Source organism: Schistocerca nitens, chromosome 10 (genome assembly GCF_023898315.1).
Source record: "Schistocerca nitens isolate TAMUIC-IGC-003100 chromosome 10, iqSchNite1.1, whole genome shotgun sequence".
In the NCBI taxonomy this organism is placed as follows: Eukaryota; Metazoa; Arthropoda; class Insecta; order Orthoptera; family Acrididae; genus Schistocerca; species Schistocerca nitens.
Window position 1 is genome coordinate 109,836,253 of NC_064623.1, and position 22,628 is coordinate 109,858,880.

Genomic DNA, 22,628 nt, shown 5'->3' on the forward strand with positions numbered 1-22,628 from the left:
GAAGTGTTGGAATTTTTAAATCAAAAGATTACTGAATGGCACATCAGTCGCACTGACCGAAATGATTCAACTTTACATTAGTATCCACCAAGGTCACCGAAACTAACTGTATGTGATTATTTCTTGTAGGGGTTTATAAAAGACTCTCCGAGACAATCGCATAAAAGCAGCAGTGGAAGCTGTAACTCAAGGCATGCTTGCTGCTATGGGGGAACAATTTGAATACTGCACTGAAATGTACTGTGCGTCTCAAGGGGGACATACTGAATAGCTACAGAAAGATATGAAGAATAAGAAGAAGAAGAAGAAGAAGGGAAAAAAAATAAAAAAATAAAAATAAAAAAATAAAAATAAAAAATAAAACTTTTTAGTTTCCCGTTCATCAAAACACAAAATTCACTGTATATGTTTATTAGTTTCAGAAACACACACATGCCAAATCGGATGATTCTTTTTGATACAGCCTGTATATTTCACTAAATACTATTCTGTGTTAGTTTCATTGTGTATGGGATGTCCTAGAACACACACATCCATCTTACCAGGATACATTAGTCTTTTTTCAGCAGCAGTGAGATTTTGATTTAAGTGGATGTCCCCAGTCCACAAAAGAGATGGTTGTTACTACATATTGCCTTTACTGCACATAACTTTGGATACTCTACAACAAAAGGCACACTTTCAGCTTCTGTCCTTTATTGTTGTTTACACAGTGCTTCGGAAATTGGATTGCTGTAGTGGTCCCAAGCTTACACCTAATTTAGCGGCTCAGAAAGTGAAAAAAAAGTGATGTTACGTCATTGGAGACTAATAGTGACAACAGTTTATCAGATGATTGACAAGTGCTCTTCCGTCTTATGAGAAATATGTCTACTGTGCTCCAGCCGCCTCCTCCAAGATTTCCATTCACAGGAAATGACTGAAAGGACAAGCATACTTAGGATTTTATTATTGGTGGTCTTTAAAAAAATTCAACTCATTATTTCAAGCTTTAAAAACTGTATTTATACACCTATATGTAATGCCAGTCATTAAAGGACATTTTTCATTAATAAAAAAAATATTATTTTTTGGAACACGACTTGTAAGAAAATCAGTATGTTTAGGGATTAAATAACAATGTGTGTTGTGCACCCAATACAAAGTAGTGAACAAACTTGCAGCCATAATGTAGTACCAGTCAACACCAGTGATGAGTGCCCAATTCACAGAACAAACTGGTCAATCTGCTGGTAAGGATACCACAACACGCAATGATTCTCCAGAAGGGGCCAGACAACAAGTGTAGCGAAGGATATCTCATTACTAGATTGTGTAGCTTCTAAATGTTCTACCAATAAAACAATCTTCGGTTTGTCTTTGCCACAACATTTTCCACATGACAGTTCTGATTTGAGATGTTTATAACAGTAATCTCTAGCTATTTAGTTGAATCGACAATCTTTATATTTGTGTGATTTATAAAGAAACCAATATTTAACAGAGGTTTTTTTTACACTCATCTGACAACCTCACCCTTTTTATTGTTCTCAGTTGATTATAACTTTTCATATCATGCAGATATCTTGTTTAAATCATATTGTAATTTGTATTGGTATTCTGATTACTTTACTAGAAGGTAAATGGTTTGCATAGGTTAAGAACAGAAGAGGGCTTACAACACTTCCTTCGGAAAACCTAGATATAATTTCGGTTTCATTACACGACTTCCCATCAATTTCTCAAGTAAATCACGAATCCAATTACACAACTGAGACAAAAGGCCACAGGCACACAATCTGATTAGAGGCCCCTTGTGATGCACTGCATCAGAAGCCTTCTGAAAACTAGAAACATGGAATCAACTTAAGGTTCCTTATTGTTGTCACTCATTAATTTGTGTGAATAAAGAGCCAGTCGTGTTTCACAAGAATGGCTTTTGCTGAGACTGTGCTGGCTGTGTGTGAATAGATCATTTTCTTCAATATATTTCATACAGTTAGAAGACAGTATATATGCCAAAATCCTATTGCAAATCCACGTCTACAACAAGGGTATATAATTCAGCAAGTCAAATTACTTCTTTTTCCTTTCTTGTGTATTAGTGAGACCAGTGAAACTTTGCAGTCTCTATGTATAGATCTTTCATTGTGCAAGTTGTTGACTACAACTGCTAAAAATGGAGTTATTTCATCAGTATAATCTGAAATAGAACCTAACAGGTACATAATCTGGCCATAAGCCTTTCCTTTTTTAAGTGACTTAAGTTGCTTACTTTATCAGTACATCAAATAGTGAATGTACATGGTAGCAGATCACTGGCAGATTAGGGACATTTCAAACTTAGATGTGGGCAGTTACTTGATGGTTAAAACCCAATCCAGTACTCTGTTTGACATAGTGTTATGTGGTGGCAGATACAGAAGAAACCTCGAGGAGGAGGCACTAAAGGTATCTTGAGCTATCTATACTTTTACGGTAGTAAAAAATAATCAAGTCACATGCAAAGTTTAAGAACATTTTATTTAAACTGATGATACATCTACACAAGACAATGCCATCTTATGATATAAAATAGTTGCAATTGTGGTTCTCTTCCTTAAATGATTAATTCTATGCACCTATTCTTTCTGGCAAATTGGCTAATTACATTGCCATATATGATAACGCGGACATTCGTGCTACATAGGAATGTACAACTACTCGATAACTCTGTCGACTGACAAAAGAAACTAATGAATAGCATGCGGGCTGACTGAAGTTCATTTCCCCAATCATACTACTTCAAACGTATATAAAGAAGCTTTATAAGTTAAAACTAAATTCCATGTGTATGATGTTTTGGGCCCAGCCATAAATAAATAGTCGGGCAATGCCAGGCTTCTCAGATAAATTGAAGCTCATACAGCAACAGTTGTTAATCCTATGAACTATCTGAGAATGAACAATAAATGGGTGAAATAACAGTGGTACACAAGATACCAGCTGTCATATATTGTTTAGTGGCTTATATTGTACAGACACAGATGCCAAAGTGTACGTAGCTGCTGTTCACAAATGATACTGTATGATATTGGGAAGTTGCAAAGTCAAAAAATACACTACCTAACAAAGAAAGTGAAGCACCCAGAAGACATGGTCGGAATGTAAAATATTAGGTGGCAACTCTCTGTGACACCTGCATTCATGTTTATTATTGCTTTCATCGGGCCTGACAGAGTACACAAGGAGCGTGACCGGTGTCAGATGCTGAGTGATCACTATGACGAACGTGGAGGTGTCACCTGCTCATGTGTGACAGCATTATCAGCACCTGTCACAGTGGGTCTCCATTTGGACAGGTGGTCAAATTGGGCAATATCTAGGTTTATGGGGCATTCAGATGTGGCAGTAGCCTTCTACTGGATTGCATGGGAAAGTTAGGGCAGGCATAATACCGTTGTCAAGGTTCTAATCGATCACACCTGACTGTCACAAGGGAGGACGGCAGTATTGCGCACTGAGCATATCACAACATCTTTACCACTGCAAGGTTGGTCACACAGCACGAGTTAGCAAATGCTATGTGCATGGATATTAAAAAAATCTTTCCAGTTAGATATGTGTGGTATTCTACTTACTGTCTGATGGAAAGATGTTGTCCAAATCCACAAGTAGTAAAAATTTTAGCTCGTTTCTAGAAATGACTGGAAGAACACGAATATTCTGTCGAAAAGAAACAAAGAAAGCACTTAATATAGGTAAGCAAGAACTTTGTTGTTCGTTCGCAACAAGGATGTGCATATCAACTGTCAATTTGTGAGCCAAACTGAGACCGAACAACAGTATTGTCGGACACTCTTATATCGAATTACTGTAGTAATAACTTTTTTTAGCAGAACAAGGTCTTGCGTTTCGGGGTAGTGATGAAATTGTTGGATCAGTTCACGACAGAAATTATTTAGGTTTATTAGAATTAACAAGTGAATTTGACATTTTTCTTGGCCAACATATACATATTCATGAAAATAAAGGAAAGGGACATCTGTCATGTTTGTACATTGATAAAAAAGAACTTGCACAAAATTTATCCACGTAGTTGCGCCAAACATACGGAATCCTATTATTTGCAAAATTAAGAGATGCAGATATTATTCTGTTTCACTATATTCCACTCCAAATATATTGCTCGTACACTGACAGACTCTGATAGTGTGTAATGTCCACTCATCTGGACCAATGGAAAGATAACGTTCTTGGATAAGGAAGACCATACTGCTGAGCAACTCAACCGCAGCTTACTAGATTTTTTAAACGACAATGACACCGATATTAAAGACTGTTGTGGGTAAAGCTATGACAATGCCAGTAACACGAGTGGGAAGTACAGCAGCTTAGAAGCATGAAATAAGAAGATGAATGCACAGACTATGTTCCCTGCTTTTCACATTCATTAAATCTGGTTATCAAATGTGCTGCAGAATACAGCATAGAAAGATCCTTTATCTTCAATTTCATTGAAAACTTCTATACATTTTCTCCACTTATACCTGTTGATGGGGTCTCTTCTTATGAAATCAATGAAAGAAATTAGTTCAAAAATTCTGATTGTGAAAAGGTTGTTGGACACTAGGTGGTCAACATTGCAGACAGGAAGTCTTTATAAAAGTCAGAGGCCATAATCATCCACAACCACACAAAGATTTTTCAGTCTTTGCCACATTTTATTATTTCTAATGTGATAACGCGTTTCGGCTAACTGCTATCATCGGATCTGTCATAAGGTCAAAAAGTATAAACATGGGATTACAATTCTTTCCACATACAATGACAGAAAAAAAAGAAACACAACAACAAGGAGTAGATGTGTGACAAAAAAAAAAAAAAAAAAAAAAAAAGTTGATAGGTGCATTTTTACATCTGAAAGATGATGTCTATTCAAATTTCACAACAGTCGCATAAGAGGATAAGAGGATGCAAATCAGATTTGTTTTAAATATGCACTGTATTGGTCGTGAGTGTTACTAACCTTTGAGACTGGATGTGGTGAGTTGATGTTAGTCAAAAACACCTTTGAGGCGACAAAGATGCCATTATCTAAGGCAACAAAGGTACATTTGTCAAAAGCTCACTGAGTGTGAATGAGGTTGTGTAATAGGGGTACAAGAAGCTCTTCCTTCCTTCTGCAATACTGCAGAAGGACTTGGCAGGAATGTAACCACTGTATATAACTGCAGGCAGCAATGGTCACAAGAATGTACAGTTGCAACAAGACTGGGCTCCAGACAGACATGTGACACTACCAAGACCGATGACCACCGTGTTTGACACATGGCTCTGGTGCAGTGTACTGCATCTGCAGCAGCAATTTGAGCAGCAGTTGGTACCACAGTGAAACAACCAACTGTTACAAATCAGTTACTTCAAGGACAGCTCAGAGCTAGACACCCTGTAGCACATATTCCATTGGCCCCACACCGCCACCATTTGCGACTTCAGTGGTGTCAAATCAGGGCTCACTGGAGGGCGGGACAGAGGTCTGCTGTGTTTTCTAATGAAAGATTGTTCCGCCTCAGTGCCAGTGACGGCTGTGAGTTGGTTAGGAGGAAGCCAGATAAGGACATGCACCCAACCTGTCTGTGTGCTAGAACCGCTGGACCTACAATTGGAGTTAAGGTCTGGGGTTCGGTTTCGTACGACAGCAGGAGCACTCTCAGGGTTATCCCATAAACCCTGACTGCGAAACTGTACATCAATCTGGTGATTCAATCTGTTATGCTGCCATTTGTGAACAGCATTCGAGGGGATGCACCACTACTGTAACCCATCATACTCTACAGAGTGTTGACATGTTGCCTTGTCCTGCTTCATCACCAGATCTGTCTCCAATCCAGCACATATGGGACAGCATCAGATGAAAACTTCAACATCATCCTCAAACAGCATTTACTGTCCCTATATTGATTGCACAAGTGCAACAGGCACGGAACTCCATCCCACAAACTGACATCTAGCACCTGTATAACAGTGACTGCACATTAGTATGCTTGCATTCACCATTCTGGCAGTTACACCAGTCGTTAATTCATTTCACATTTGCAATGGCTTATCTTGGGCTTACATTAACCTATTTAATCATTTAAATATGTTATCTAGACAAATGTATTCCCAAAATTTCATTACTCTACATTAATTTTTTGTCACTATTTTTTTCTGTCAGTTTATTACAAAAATATTTTTTGTAAGACCTATTGTGACGTTTGAGTGCTTTAAAAAAATCCATCCTGTGCCAAGCTTATTTTATTGCTTCCACACAGATTTCACACTAGTTTCATTGACATCATTTTATCTATGTTTTTGTCATTGCGTATTATCTTACTGTTGTTGACTCATTGTTTTTGCTGTTTGTATGCTCCATGATTTCTTTAACTTTCCCCTGTATATATAAAAACTAAACTTGCATACATAAAAGCCAAATTGTCCAATATCTTAAGCATAAGATGATTTTATAGACAACACGGCCCATAAAAATGCAATCCAGATAATTTCCTAAAGTACTGCTCGAGTGTGTGGAACCCGTACCAAACAGGATTAATAATGAGTTTTGAATATTTACAAAAACAGCAGCTCGAATTGTCACAGCTTGTTTGACCCACGGGAGAGCATCGTGGAGATGCTGCAAAATCTAAACTGACAGGCACTTGAAGATTGACACGAAATATCCCACGAACGTCTACTTACGAAGCTTACAGAAACAGCTTTTATGTGCTGTATCTACAAACATACTACAATCACCTACACGTCGCTCCCATACGGATGAAGACAAGATTGGACTAGTTGCAGCACTCACAAAGGCGTTTCAGTAAGAATTTCTCCCATGCTCTGTATGTGAATGGAATGGTAAATGTCCTAGTAACTGGTACAGTGGAAAGTAATCTCTGTCATGCATTTCAAAGTGGTTTGCAGCATATATATGCAAATGTAGATGTAGATTTGTTTCTTTTCCTGTCTTCCCCAGTAATTCCCATCCTACATCTCTCCACCATTTGCCAAGCAATCCTCGTGATTTGCACATTATAAATCCACATCTCACTCCCTTCTCAGTAGGCAGAAGATTTTGTTTGAACTGGCAAGCTTTTGTTTGAACTGGCACAGATTCTAGCCCAAGCTTCAAACTATTTGGAGTCAGTCATCACAGTTGCTGTGGAACTTAGAATCTAGGTCAACAAGTCTAATACAGATACAGGCTGTGAAGTCAATAATAATTGGAAGAGGGTCCTTGATGTCAAGATGCTGCACAAAAATATAGAAACAAAGTCAGTGTAGATGATGTTTCATCGTGGAGACCACTCTTGTTTCTTGTTGTGGTGGACAAAACGCTATCTGTGTGAGTAAGTTACTTCTCCAACAATCAGTTGCTTTCATGATGAAGACAACGGTATATATGCAGGTGAAACTATATTGTTCCAGAGACCATTTCAAGTCTCAAATATCTATGATGTATACATGCAGACTGAAGCAAAATACAAGAATTTGTATTGGATCTCCTGCTCATTAGGCAGATGCACTAACCATTGCGCCATCCAGGCACATTAGCTTTGCTCAACTGCATGGTTTACCCTAACAAGCCCTCCCTCCTCAATCCGAATTCCCTTTCATGCCTCAGCCCTCTTGGTATTCCCTCTAAACTTGAACAGCATTGCAGAGGCTCTCCAACTGCAATGGAACAGCATTTCAGCATCAAACAAAATGGGGGAGCCTGCCTGAAACCAAGGCATACGTGCTGCAATCAAGTGAAACCCTATAAGATTCCAGAGACATTTTCAACTCCACAAAGTGACCAGAGTATCTGCCTAGTGAGCAGGAGACCCTTGTTCGAACTCCGGCCTTGGTATAAATTTTCATTTGTCACTTCAGTCTGCATATACATATCATGGCAGATATTGCCAGAATTATGATAGAATATTAATTCCGATAGAGGATTCTGACAGAGAATTAATATGAGAAGTGCACCAAGAACATTTAATTCACACAAAATACTGACACACAAAATGAAATTGACTGATACAGATAGGAATTTGGAAAATGGAGAAAGGCCAACTTCTCCAACCAGACAATTTCTCCCTCTTCCACTGCCACATGGCAGGAAGACTTTTTGTGTATTTATTAGAGAAAGTTGTAATTTTATGGAACAAAATACCAATGGGATGAGTACATACCTCAAGGGCAGCATTTTTATCTCCACTAGTAACTCCATCGTGTTTATGGTCCTCAGACTTTTCCACTGAAGGTCCACTGCCAGTTTCATCTCGTCTTTGCCTTCCTCTTCTCCTTTTCAAAGATTTCTCTTCTAGTGTAGTCTCTGAATCTTTGTGAGGTGTGTCTACTAAAGCTGGAGAATGTATCTGTAAAACATGGCGCACAAGCTGTCACATGGAAGACATTTCATGTATTTATTACAGAAAGTTGTAACTTTAAGGAACAAAATACCAATGAGCTGAGTACATACCTCAAGGGCAGCATCATTTTTATCTCTACTAGTAACTTCATCGTGTCTATGGTCCTCAGACTTTTCCACTGAAGGTCCACTGCCAGTTTCATCTCGTCTTTGCCTTCCTCTTTTCCTTTTCAAAGATTTCTCTTCTAGTGTAGTCTCTGAATCTTTTTGAGGTGTGCCTGCTGAAGCTGGAGAATGTATCTGTAAAACATGGCACAAAATCTATAAGTATCACAGCGTTTGGTACAATTTGTTAATTTTTGCGACAAGCAGCTGTGTAGAGGTAAAACGCAGATTGATTCCACCAGTTACCTTTACCTCGATGATTATGATGATGATAATAATAATAATAATAATAATAATAATAATAATTAATGTGCATCTGTGTATGAAGACCAATCTTGAAAATGGGGTGACATGCGACTTTTTCCGATTGGTGGGTACACCATGTTCCTCCAGCAACCTACAATAAACTACTGCTAAAAAGTTCTTTCATCACCTGTGAAGAATCTTACAGGTATCTCACCAGGTCTAAATGCATTTGCAACACAAAGCAATTTTTGTCAATTTTGTATTAGGAGATTCAGGTTCCTCTTTCTCTCACGTAACTGGTCTCAAATTTAGTGCAGCTTCTATGCTCCCTGAGATTGTGCCGATGCCTGCTCCGTCCACCTGCGATCATTCGAAAACTGTCCTCAGGCAACAACCATCTATTCCTGCCATTCTCTGCACTGAGGCACACGTGGGATGATGACTTTCCATTTGATAGCATGCTGGATGAGGCATTGGTGCACCTCAATTGCCGTGAGAGCCTGTCAGACCTCCATCAGCTGTATGTGCCTGACGTGGAAGGCATGATGCTGTCAGCATAAATTGTGCTGGGCGCTCGTCTCCCAAATCTGTGAGTTAAAATATCTGGGCATAGGCACAGAGCATGTATTGTTTTCAGAATGAGATTTTCACTCTGCAGCGGAGTGTGCGCTGATATGAAACTTCCTGGCAGATTAAAACTGTGTGCCCGACCGAGACTCGAACTCGGGACCTTTGCCTTTCACGGGCAGGTGCTCTACCAACTGAGCTACCGAAGCACGACTCACGCCCGGTCTCACAGCTTTACTTCTGCCAGTATCTCGTCTCCTACCTTCCAAACTTTACAGAAGCTCTCCTGCTGCTCTCCGCTGCAGAGTGAAAATCTCATTCTGGAAACATCCCCCAGGCTGTGGCTAAGCCATGTCTCCGCAATATCCTTTCTTTCAGGAGTGCTAGTTCTGCAAGTTTCGCAGGAGAGCTTCTGTAAAGTTTGGAAGGTAGGAGACGAGATACTGGCAGAAGTAAAGCTGTGAGACCGGGCGTGAGTCGTGCTTCGGTAGCTCAGTTGGTAGAGCACTTGCCCGCGAAAGGCAAAGGTCCCGAGTTCGAGTCTCGGTCGGGCACACAGTTTTAATCTGCCAGGAAGTTTCATATCAGCGCACACTCCGCTGCAGAGTGAAAATCTCATTCTGGATTATTTATATTATCCCACATATGGTGCAATACATCAAGTAGTTCTCCCCTATTTGTATACAACATATTCTCTCATATCTTCTTCCTTTTTTGCCCTGAGCTATTGCTACTGCAACAGAGAACTGCAATATCAGTACATTTCTATTACATCATATACCAAATATGCAAATCCAAGTGTGGCAACTCTAGTCGTACTATATTGTGCAACATTTTACTTGTACAACTTTGTGGTTAGTGTATGTGTAGCCTTGAAGATTGACTTGGCACAAAAGTGTTAAAAAGCAAGATTGTACTACAAAAAAGCAGTGGGTGGAACAAATTAATTCATTTTCACCTACAATTGTGTTCTGAACCATAAGGTAAAGGGAGGATTCTAATTTCATGGAGAGAAAAATAACAGAGGTGATTAATCCATGTGCAAAGAGCACAGGTACTGATTCTATAGAAAATCTCAAGAAAATCTTCAAATACAGAAACTTAATTAACAGTCTGCCCAAGGGAATCAAGTCTCACATTAAATTGAAAATGTGGCATATAAAGTGTTAAAACTAGAAACTTCCCAGTTTGTTAATATAACACACGGCTTATCCAATCAACATTTTCAAGATAACATTGAGTCACAGAGCAGCACAATGGAAAGACTGTTAACCATTCAAGGTTTTGGCCAACAGGCCTTTTTCTGAAATAGAAAACATACACAAGCTGAACTCAAAAACACATTATCAGTGGCTCTAGCCACTGTGGCCAGACTGGGTCGTGAATGCAATCCAGTGGTGGTGGTAAGGAGGCGACACGGAGTGTGAGGAGGAGGGGGAGGGGGGGGGATAGCAGAGTGGAATGGGAGAAAGTTTATTGGTGCTTCTGGGTGCGTATAAGGACGTGGTGAGAAACGGTAGGTTGCTAGATGCAGTCAGAATGTCTGTGGGGTGGGGGGGGGGGGGGGGGGGGGGATGGAGAAGGTCAGAAGTAGAGAAGGGGAAAAGGACTAATGACTAATGGGTGCCCACCACCACACACCCTGCACACTCCCCCAAACCCCGCCCCCCCCCCCCCCACTACACCTCCTCCCCACCCATGCCTCCTCATCCCCACCATTCATTCCAGGCTGCTGCTCCCATCACACGCAGTTGCAGTCTGCAGTCCAGCTACAGCAGAAAGACAGTGGGCATTTTCATGAGAGCTGTGCGTGTGTGATTGTGCATGTGTGTTTTCTTCAGAAGAAGAAGGTCTTTGGGCCGAAAGCTTAAATGTGTAGCAGCCCTTCATTGTGCCCTCTATGACTCAACACCAGCTCTATATGTTAATTAGAATCGAGCCTTTTCACACCATTGTTGTTATTCCAACTTGGACTTTGCATTGTGGGATTTATCCGGTCTATATATACTCATAAAAATTAGAAGAGTTTCTGAGTGAACTCAATGACACCTCTCAAAGCAGTAACTGGATTTGCTGGTTCTCATGTCCAGTGCTATCTTTTGTTTCCTTGTAGTGTGCTACAGTGGTTGCGCAGTGGTAGCTATTGTGGCTGTGAAGATTTAATACTTGAAATAGTCACTGTCACATCATCGTGATTACCAGAAAATATTTTCTCTTGTTCCCATAAATGTATTTTTCGAGGGAAAACATATATGACTGTTGTTCTGTGTTCTTGAGCTTTTATGAATATTCTCGAATGTTAACAAATGTATTAGAATTTTTTTTTATTATTATTTTCATTTTACACATCTAGTTCCGTAGGACCAAACCAAGGAGTAAATCTCCAAGGTCTATTTCGAAACAGCACATATTGCACTAATTTGCACTCCAGCATAATTGTACTGACGGGTTGTGCAATGTAGCCAACACAGAGGAATAGCTCGTCAAAAAAAAAAAAAGTCTACCACGTAAAGAGAGGAACTATGTGAACAAAAAAGTAGTTGTGAGTGACAGCAATTTTAATGTCAAAAAACAGTGTAGCCCATCACACAAATCAGTGAACATAGAATATGATACCATAAGTACAATGATGAACACAGACAGAAGTGTAAAATTAACAATGTAATTTTTAAATTTGCTAAATGTTACCAGTATACTCTTGCAAAAATTCTTTCAAACAACATCGTGTAATTGGAAAATATTAGGCAGAAAAGAAGACACGTCAGTATTCGTACCACAAATGCCACTCATCCATACCACTGAACAGCTACAACAGGTGCAGTTTGCCAGCGTAACAGCTTCCAGGTGCAACAAAAATTTTATTTTCAGTATTTCATTTAATTATTGACTGAAATTCAAAAATTAAAATGTCATAATCTATCCATTAAGAGGCATAATTAACACACTAAGGTTCAAGTATTAAACTTAGAAATTGTATTTATGTCTCGAGCCAGCATAAATCATGGTGTGCAAATTACCCAGACTATATTCATCCAGTATTTGAGAATGAGAGCTACTTTCACAAGCTTCACACATAATTCCATATCTTTTTAAAACTATTTTTAACTGATGCTCAATAACAAAGTAATGAAAGGAAAAATGTTTATCACTTACTACATTTTGCTATTAGTGCAGTAAAATTTCAGTTATCAGACCAGACATTTTAATTCATTAATCCGCTACTACTAACTCATTTCACAATACATTTTTCAGACACTATTCACATACAGAGTGTTTCCAAAAGAGCATGAAAAAATTTAACAGAACCTAGAGGATGCACCACGGAACAACCTGGGGTCAGAGAAGCCAGCTTAAAGAGATAATACACATAACATCCCATTACTGTGTACTTTTTTTATTTACTTTAGTTACAGTTAACTGCAAGTACTATCACTGACACAATGAATGTACCATTTGTACTGTATCTTACAAAACGTGCTGAAACTGACAGCCATCAACCTCAATGCAAGTCTGACACCAGTGAACAAGATTCTGACGCAACCTAACAAATATCCCTGGTGTGTTTTGAATCACGTCACAGGCAGCTACTATTCTGACAACTAATTCCATCTCCGTATCCACTGGGGTTTCATATGTAAGTGACTTTAGATATCCCCATAAGAAAAAATCATGGGGGTTTACGTCAGGTGACATTGCAGGCCATGGAATAGGACCACCCCTTCCAATCCAGTGACCAGGAGATACAGCACTGAGATGGCTGCGGACGTCCAAACTGAAGTGAGGCAGTGCACTGTACCCACATCCTCTCATGAACACCTATGGGTACTTCCTCCAACATCTCAAGTAGAACTCTTTGCACAACCCTCGAGTACAGGTGGTCATTCAGATGGCCAAACTGAAGAAATGGCTAAATGAAATTGGAGCCTGAATGCCGGCCCAGATATTCACAGCAAAACTTATTTGATTGTGTGACTCAGTTGAGAAATATCATCATGCTCAAATGAGGGCTCATTAGTAAACAGCACGATTTGGAGTAAATCTGGTTGATCAGTCAATTGCTGGAGCAACTACTGACGCAATTCATCCCTTGGTGCAAAGTCAGTCACAAACATTGCATCGACTCATGGGTGATATGCGGGTAATTGTTGTTCATGGAGTACTCGCCACAAAGTAGTATGACAATGCCCATTTCATGTGCAATACGATGAGTACTTGCACTGGGGTCCGCTGCAACTCGTTCCAGCACCTCCTCTTCAAAATCAGGTGTGCGAGTGGTCTTCATGTTGCCAGGTTCCTAGTTTCTTCTTTCTAAGGAACCAGTCTCCTGCATTTGCCGATTGAGAGAAATAAACACTCGTGACGGGTGATGCCTGTTAGGAAATCGTCCCCTGTACAGCCTTTTCAGCAGGGAGAGCCTTGCAACGTAAACTGAAGAGCCAAAGAAACTGGTACACCAGCCTAATATCGTTAAGGGACCCCACGGGCACGCAGAAGTGCCGCAACACAACGTGGCATGGACTCTACTAATGTCTGAAGAAGTGCTAGAGGGACCTGACACCATGAATCCTGCAGGGCTGTCCATAAATCCATAAGACTATGAGGAGGTGGAGATCTCTTCTGAACAGCACGTAGCAAGGCATCCCAGATATGCTCAATTATGTTCATGTCTTGGGAGTTTGGTGGCCAGCAGAAGTGTTTAAACTCACAAGAGTGTTCCTGGAGCCACTCTGTAACAATTCAGGATGCGTGGGTGTCGCAATGTCCTGTTGGAATTCCCCAAGTCCGTCGGAATGCACAATGGACATGAATGGATGCAGGTGATCAGACAGGATGCTTACATATGTGTCACCTGTCAGAGTCGTATCTAGACATATCAGGGGTCCCATATCAGCCCGACTGCACATGCCTCACACCATTACAGAGCCTCCACCAGCTTGAACAGTCCCCTGCTGATATGCAGGATCAGTGGTTTCTTGAGGACGTCTCCATACCTGCACATGTCCATCCACTCAATAAATCTGAAATGATACTTGTCCGATCAGGCAACATGTTTCCAGTCATCAACAGTCCAATAGTGGTGTTGACAGGCCCGGCAAGGTGTAAAGCTTTGTGCTGTGTGGTCATCAAAGATACACAAGTGGGCTTTCTAACTCTGAAAGCCCATAATGATGATGTTTAGTTGAATGGTGTGCACACTGACACTTCTTGATGGCCCAGCATTGAAGTCTGCAGCAATTTGAGGACGGGTTGCACATCTGTCACATTGAACGACTGTATTTAGTTGTCATTGGTCCCGTTCTTGCAGGATCTTTTTCCTGCCACATCGATGTCGGAGATTTGATGTTTTACCAGATTTCAGATGTTCATTGTACACTCATGAAATGGTCATATGGGAAAATCCCCATTTCATTGCTACCTCTGAGATCTGTATCCCGTCACTCATGCACAGACAATAGCACCACATTCAAACTCACTTAAATCTTGATAACCTGCCATTGTAGCAGCAGTAACCGATCTAACAACTGCGCCATACACTTGTTGCCTTATAAAGGCATTGCCGACCTCAGCACCATATTCTGCCTGTTTACATATCTCTGTATTTGAATATGCATGCCTATGCTAGTTTCTTTGGCACTTCAGAGTATTTCCCCATACAAAAGGTGCATGTCAGTGAGTTCTGCAAAACTGTACCATTGGTCTGATTATACTGTATTTTAACTTGCACCTCTGAATAGCACTGGGTAATTAATGGGTCTGTTGTCGATTCACAGCATGTCTGTTATGGGGCAATGTAAATACAATACAACAGACCCGCCTTATGGACAACCATGTAAACTTGTACAGATGTTGGTTGTAAATAAGCTGAGAAACAGTAATGTTAGTCAAAGTGGTAGACAGGTTTATTTCCATATCTCCTTAAGCTGGCTTCTCCGATCCCGGTTCCCTACCTCAAATTGTTCAGTGGAGCATTCTCTATGTCTCTTTACATTTTTGCCTGCTCTATGCAAACACCGTGTATACTGCTGAATTTACCCAAAAAATTATGTTATTGTCGGACACACAGTTCAGGAGATATGATGTCATAAACATTAAGATATGTGAAAAACTAACTTTTTTAAAACAAGCTTTACATGCTTAACGCCAAATATTTAACACACTGTAGCGGCATACATTGTCAACAAGCCACCAGCTGATTTGTTTGTCATAGCTGTCAAATGAGTTTACACGCTAGACGCCAGGAGCACTATGATTATTCTCCCTCTGGCTCCCAATATAGAACTACAGTGAATTACTGTTCGAGCTTGGACGATCTAGTTTACTTCTGTAGCAAATGTATCTGCCCTGAATTCAATTAATGTTCAGATTACAGCTCGACACCACTACTTAGAATGTCTGTATAATCTTTCTGTGGTTGTTCTAAATAACTGATCAAATTGATACTTTGTATCTGTGCCTGGGTGACTTTATGGATGCTTCTGATACTTGATTCAGAAGACTATCCACTAGTCTCACAACAATGGTGACCTCGACATTATCCAGGCAGTGTGAATAAACTTGCAATACCAGAGAAATAACAACCAACTTTTTAATAGTTGAAAATTTTTGAGATGGTAGACATACCCACCACATCGAGACTCGCAGTCCAACTACCCCCATTATTGTCGCACAATCCCGCACTATGGTTTGCTCAAGTAGAAACAAATTCTCTCGGCACTTTAGTAACCACACTTTGAAAATATTCACTCTAGTGGTTAGCCAACTAGACCACTGTTACGCCACAGAAGTCCAGGACATAATAACCAAACCTCCTGCTGCTGAGTGATAGGAGAAACTCACAGCAAAGTTGATACGCAGTGTCCACCTCACAGGAAGAGCGTATGAAAGTATTTAATCAAGAAGGCTTCACAGACGTAAAGTCGTCTCAGTACCTCCACCATCTGCACAGCAACATCAATGCAGGCACAGTACTGGACACTGCTGCACTCGCTGTGGAGCAACCAACTGTCAGCTCAAGTAAAAGACACTGTAGCATCTCAGAGAGAGAAACCACTAGATGCTGTAGCAGACCTGGCAGATAGAACTCAGGACACAAAAGTGCCATCCCTATGCAGTACAAGACTGGCAGTGTGCAACAGTGAGTCAATAGCTACAGTGACACATGCAGATTAAGACTGCCTCGCAAACGTGGTCGACACCCTCAGCAAACGAATCACTTAGCTACTCTCTTGCTGGAACATTTGAGGACTCTTTCGTAGAAAAACAAGAAATAGTTCCTCCACAAACTCCTCAGCAGCAAATGGCACAGCACAGCCACTATCTGACATTTGTTGGCATCATCAAAAATTCGGAGGCCAGGTGCACAAAAATGCACTATGCGATGCGCTTTCCCAAATGGCAGCAGCAATCAGACAAAGGCACACCTTATCACCAGTCACTATCTCATAATGGATCAGACGACAGGATGGAACTTTCCACAGGTTAGGACCTGATTTATATATTTACCCATGGACCCTGTTGCATAAGTATTCAATTCACATTCAGATTACAGCTCAAAACGGCTATTTAGTGAGTCTGTATGCTCTTCTGTGGTTTGTTCTAAACAAATGTTCTGATTGTAATACACTGCGATATTTCGTGTCTGTGGCTGGCTGAACTTATGAATGTTTATAATATTTGGTCCGGAAGAGTATCGACTAGTCTTGCAACAACATTAACTCATTTTTGAAGTAATCAGATATACATGGGAGTTCCATTCTTTAAAAAAAAAAAAAAAAAAAAAAAAAAAAAAAAAAATGCCAGGGGGGGGGGGGGGGGGAGACTGGTTTCTCCTAACATACCACGAGCACTAAAAGGCCCCAATTTTCAGCAAGATTAACAAATAATATGATTATCAATACAGCAACAGGACAAACGTTCCAAAGCTGCAGAGTGAATTTTAAAAAATCACATTTCTTAAGTGCACAGCTAAATGTAGTGAGTTTTTGTGTTGGACACCTCCGAAATTATCTTTGCACACAACGGTAAAACACGAAATATAGTTCGTAAGAATTTACTTTGAATAAGTTAGATGCTACACAAATTAATTGCACTTTTTTTAATTCAGAAAATAAATTAAAAAAAAGAGTAAGCAAAGTGCGTAAATTATCAAAACTGAGCTTTATTAAAATAATCCAGGCACATCAGAAGAACGATGTAGTACCATCTGTGCATACCTGTTCCTCCAACTTATCGGCAGCAACACTGGCCAAATCTGATTTAATTTCCTTTTGTGCTCCATTAAATATTGCTTCTGCACTTTTACTCCTTTTCCGTTTAGTCTATAACATGACGAAGTTTAAACAATGGAAAATCCAGGATCAACTGTCACAATGTTATGAAAACTATACAGCGGAGATACTGAGTCGCAGATAGGCGGCACACCAAAAAGACTGTCACAAAATAAGCTTTCAGTGAACCAGGCCTTTGTCAAAAACAAAGGCGCACACACACACACACACACACACACACACACACACACAGAGTGATCATCCGTGTGTGAGTTGCATTTGTGTGTGTGTGTGTGTGTGTGTGTGTGTGTGTGTGTGTGTGTGTTTTTTTTTTTTTGACAAAGGCCTTGTTGGCAGTCTCTTTTGTTCCGCCCATCTACTACTCAGCATCTCTGCTCAACATAACGAGGTTTATATTACAAAATTCGCAGTATATATGTTTCTCTAAGATTTTACTACATTCTCACATAATTTCCAATGCTGAGGTGTACTGAGAGTAATACACTTCCTTACACACATACCTGTTCCTCTGCTTTGTGGGTGCCAGCACTGGTAGATTTAGAGCGGACATCTTTTGCCTCTGCATTAACTACTTCTCCTGCATTTCTATACATTTTCCTTTCAGGTATTTTAGGAGAATCGGAACGCAGGTTCCTTACTGGTGACAGAGCATTCTGATTGGCTACAGCCTGACGAGCTACCTGCACAAACATAAAAATGCTCTTTAACTCATTTATTCACCATGTTCCGTATCCCATCTTGCACGAAAACTTTCTAGGACATAGAATCAGTTAAGATACCTGCATCAGCATCTACACACATACCCTGCAAAACAGTGATGTGGCAGGCAGAGAGTAGTTAGCACAGCTCCACATGTTAAGGTTCTTCATGTTACAATTGTGGTCAGAGTGCGAAAAGAATCACTACTTAAATGCCTATGTGTATGCTGTAATTGGTGTAATCTTGTCTTCACAATCCCAGCAGGAGTGATAGTGGGTAGGATGATGAAAAATACCGTCTTTATCCGAGTGTTGTGTACATAGTTCTGCGTAGTCAGTGCGTACACAACTTTCCCACTAGAGTGCGCACCGCTAAGCACAACAGCGTAGGCGCAGCACTCGTCCGTCTCCGCTCTACGAGATAGCGCTGCCATAAAGACGGACCAAATTCTGCTTCCGCCGATCCGCATATTAATAGGTAACGCAGCCAATGAGATTGCTGCTAACATAGGCCCTTTTCTACGCGCAGATCAGTCACGCAGTGATACCTGAACGCGCGAGGTATTATAACGAGTGTACAGACCTCCAATTAGTCAGTCTGCATTAGTCTGTAGTCAAGTTTCAGGCTGCGCCTAATAAGATTATGATATTCATGTACATAGCCATGAAGATAAATGTATAGACACTTTGTCAAGTATCAGAGATATGTGAGAATAAGATTAACATACCAAGACCAAAGGAACTTCAGATTGTCAATTGTAAACAGCATCCAGAATCAGTTACGTAATATCTATGATTTTTATTATTTTAATAAATGTGTGTGAAAATTAATCAAATTCTGTTTAAAGTTGGTCACCGTCAATCTGCTACTCTAAGCGTGCAAGTGGCATTTCTATCGTCTGACCTAACGGCAGAAGATAAGCACACCACGATAGGACCACGAGACATATTGCTGACACTCGCCTACTTCGTTAGAGCGACAAGTCAAATAATCAGATGGTGTGTGTACCGAAGGTCTTACAGTATGCACACCACACCGAGTATTAAGACGATCCTGAATATAACACGACTCCCCTTAAAAAAAAGTGTGCCTCCCTGAGAAAAATTTATTTTTACCACATTCTGACTAATCAAAATTACAAAAAATTACAAACCGTTTTAATGACATTAAGTATCTGCCCAAAACATTAGCACTATTCCTATTTTAAACTTAGAATATTTAGTAATTGTCTACATTCTAATTCTACAAGAAAACTAAACATAAAGAAATAGTTTTATTTTTACCTTCACTACCCTTTTTTGCTTAATCAGCCTATCGACTGTGGTATCACTATTTTTAATCCTCATCACCATTATATGACAGATGTGAAATTTGTTATCTTCATTGTCACAAATTAATGCTGTTTCTTCTGAATTTGTCGCAATATCTGAGATTGTGGTTTAGGTGGAATCTGAGAATACAGCTGTTTTTTTGCTGAACACATATCGGATTTCACTTCTACAATGTTTCTTGCTTCCAAACATATCGTCTGCCCACTGCTCTCTCATTACCTGCGCAGAATCAGCAGCGGATACTCCCCCTATCCATCCTTTCATACATCATGGTGAGTGTCGACAACATTATTGCAGGAAACATGTTAAGTACATGACTGACCCCTTGTCTCCTGCAGAAATGTGTAACATTGTCATGCATCTGTCTAATTTGAAGTCAATTCAAATATAATCATGCAAACTGCAATTTAAATGTGGTAGATGTTCATAAGAAAGCCAAAGTACACTGTATAGATTCCCATGGTTGGCAGCACAATATAATTTGCTGCACCCTCACTACTCCCCTCCCCGCACTCGTCCTAGTTCTCAGCCGAGCTGGTATCACTGTTCCATCTCCAATCCTTCTGTAACGTTGTGCCTGAGCATCTGTAAAACACAGGTTGCAATATCTTCAATGGTGCAGATCATATGTAACAATAGCAACTAATACATAAATAAGAGATCGAAATCACGATTCAGTAAAATACTTTTGCTCATCTCGTGATCTAGTGACATCTGTCAATACTATCTCCATGACAGGTCTTGGCACTGTAATTTACGCTCGTGATAATAATTACAGTCACTTTAATATGATTTACTTCATTTTTTAGACATTTAATTCTGGATTAATTTTCTTTCTTGATTATTCTTAATGTAACCATCATGTTACAAAGCCGATTAAAAGGATGTTAATGTTTTCACCCATATTCTAATACATCAACAGCAAACAAATTGCTCACTGCAACATGCTTGGTAAATCAGTTAAGAATCTCATAATTAAGTAAAATATGGACCTGTGTTTAGAATCAAGTAATACTTTTGAAGGCTATTTTCACCTTTCACTGTTAACTTTACTTCAAAAAGTACCATAAATGTTTGTATAGAGTATCCTTTGTATATAGTATCCATTCATGAATGAGAACTTTTACTGACAATCCGTTCAAATACTACAAGAGTTTGTAAGATGATAGCATTAAATTTGTAAGATGTTGTAAGATGATAGCATTAAATTCTATGTCCTCCTGTGTTTCACGAAACTGTCAAATTTTAAGCAGAGTAATAGATTGTTTGAGTGACTAGTTCACAGTTTCTTGCATATCCCCTGCACCAGTGCTGCACGAGTCAAATGCTACGTGTTGTTCGACCAAGGTGAATACTGTATCGAGTGCTTCTGACTATCGAAAAATCTTGAACATGTTCGAGCACAAGTATCATTTGCCCAACCAAACCTTATGAATCCTTCAAAATAAATCTTCACATAACCACAACAGCCCAAGCTTCATCTGCAAATGTAATCTACTAAACAATGTAATAATGTCGACCTCAGCAGCAATAGATTAAAATTCAAATACAAGATGATCACTTAGTTTTTGAATGACGAATTTGGGAAAAATCCCTGTCTTATAATCAAGTAAATACGGTATCTCCAGATTCTTCACTTGATATCAGTTCTCAAAATTTTGTAAGTAGGTTTCTGCAACACAATTTTCGCCTATCTTCGACAGTCTGCTAAACTTGGTTTTTCAACATTTCCTCTATGCTCTCCCATGAGTCAAACAAACCAGAAAAATCTGAGCTGCCTTTCATAGCATAGATCCATTACCCCTATTTGGTACTGGCCTCAAACACGTGAGGAATATTCTAAGATGAGGTCTCCTTAGCAGAATGTTTGTATTTCCCAAGTATTATGCCAATGAATCGAAGTCTGCCAGCTACTGTACCTCATATTCTCTCCTTATCTCTTCTTCTTCTCCTGCTTGTGATGTCTAAACATATTCCTGATTTATCGTTGTTGGCGTCAGTTTGCCGTCAAAGCTAATGAGAATAAACCTATCACTGAAATGTTCAGAGCAACTAACTCTCTGATCTACCTCCCAATTTCTAACAAATTTGACTCCTGTAATACCACTTTGTTTCACTGCTGATATTGCCCTATATTAATATTTTTTGATTAATTACACATATTTGTAATTTTTTCTTTGGGAATGGTCAGTTCCCGTAACGATTAAAGTACTCACAAGGGAACCTCCCCATCGCACCCCCCCCCCCCCCCCTCAGATTTAGTTATCAGTTGGCACAGTGGATAGGCCTTGAAAAACTGAACACAGATCAATCGAGAAAACAGGTAGAAGTTGTGTGGAACTATGAAAAAAATAAGCAAAATATACAAACTGAGTAGTCCATGGCAAGATAGGCAACATCAAGGATAGTGTGAGCTCAGGAGCGCTGTGGTTCCCTGGTTAGCGTGAGCAGCTGCGGAACGAGAGGTCCTTGGTTCAAGTCTTCCCTCGAGTGAATAGTTTAATTTTTTATTTTCAGACAATTATTATCTGACAAACATTTTTGGGAGTGATTATCACATCCACAAGAAAACCTAAATCGGGCAAGGTAGAAGAATCTTTTTACCCATTCGCCAAGTGTACAAGTTAGGTGGGTCGACAACATATTCCTGTCATGTGGCGCACATGCCATCACCAGTGTCGTATAGAATATATCATACGTGTTTTCCTGTGGAGGAATCGGTTGATCTATGACCTTACGATCAAATGTTTTCGGTTCCCATTGGCGAGGCACGTCCTTTCGTCTACTAATCACACGGTTTTGCGGTGCAGTCGCAAAACACAGACACTAAACTTATTACAGTGAACAGAGACGTCAATGAACGAACGGACAGATCATAACTTTGCGAAAATAAAAAAAATAAACTTTCCACTCGAGGGAAGACTTCAACCAAGGACATTTCGTTCCGCAGCTGCTCATGCTAACCACGGGACCACG

At 39.9% G+C, this 22,628-nt stretch overlaps 1 protein-coding gene across 1 annotated transcript in view; it reads right to left on the reverse strand.

Moving 5' to 3' along the window:
* Positions 1-22,628, reverse strand: part of LOC126210488 (uncharacterized) — a 347,809-nt gene that overhangs the window by 267,431 nt on the left and 57,750 nt on the right. Inside the window, exons 9-12 of the mRNA XM_049939722.1 lie at positions 18,123-18,302; positions 17,548-17,652; positions 8,468-8,656; positions 8,178-8,363 (exon numbers count right to left, since the gene is read on the reverse strand). Of these exons, the coding sequence (XP_049795679.1) occupies positions 8,178-8,363; positions 8,468-8,656; positions 17,548-17,652; positions 18,123-18,302 (660 nt within the window). The remainder of the gene's footprint in view (positions 1-8,177; positions 8,364-8,467; positions 8,657-17,547; positions 17,653-18,122; positions 18,303-22,628) is intronic.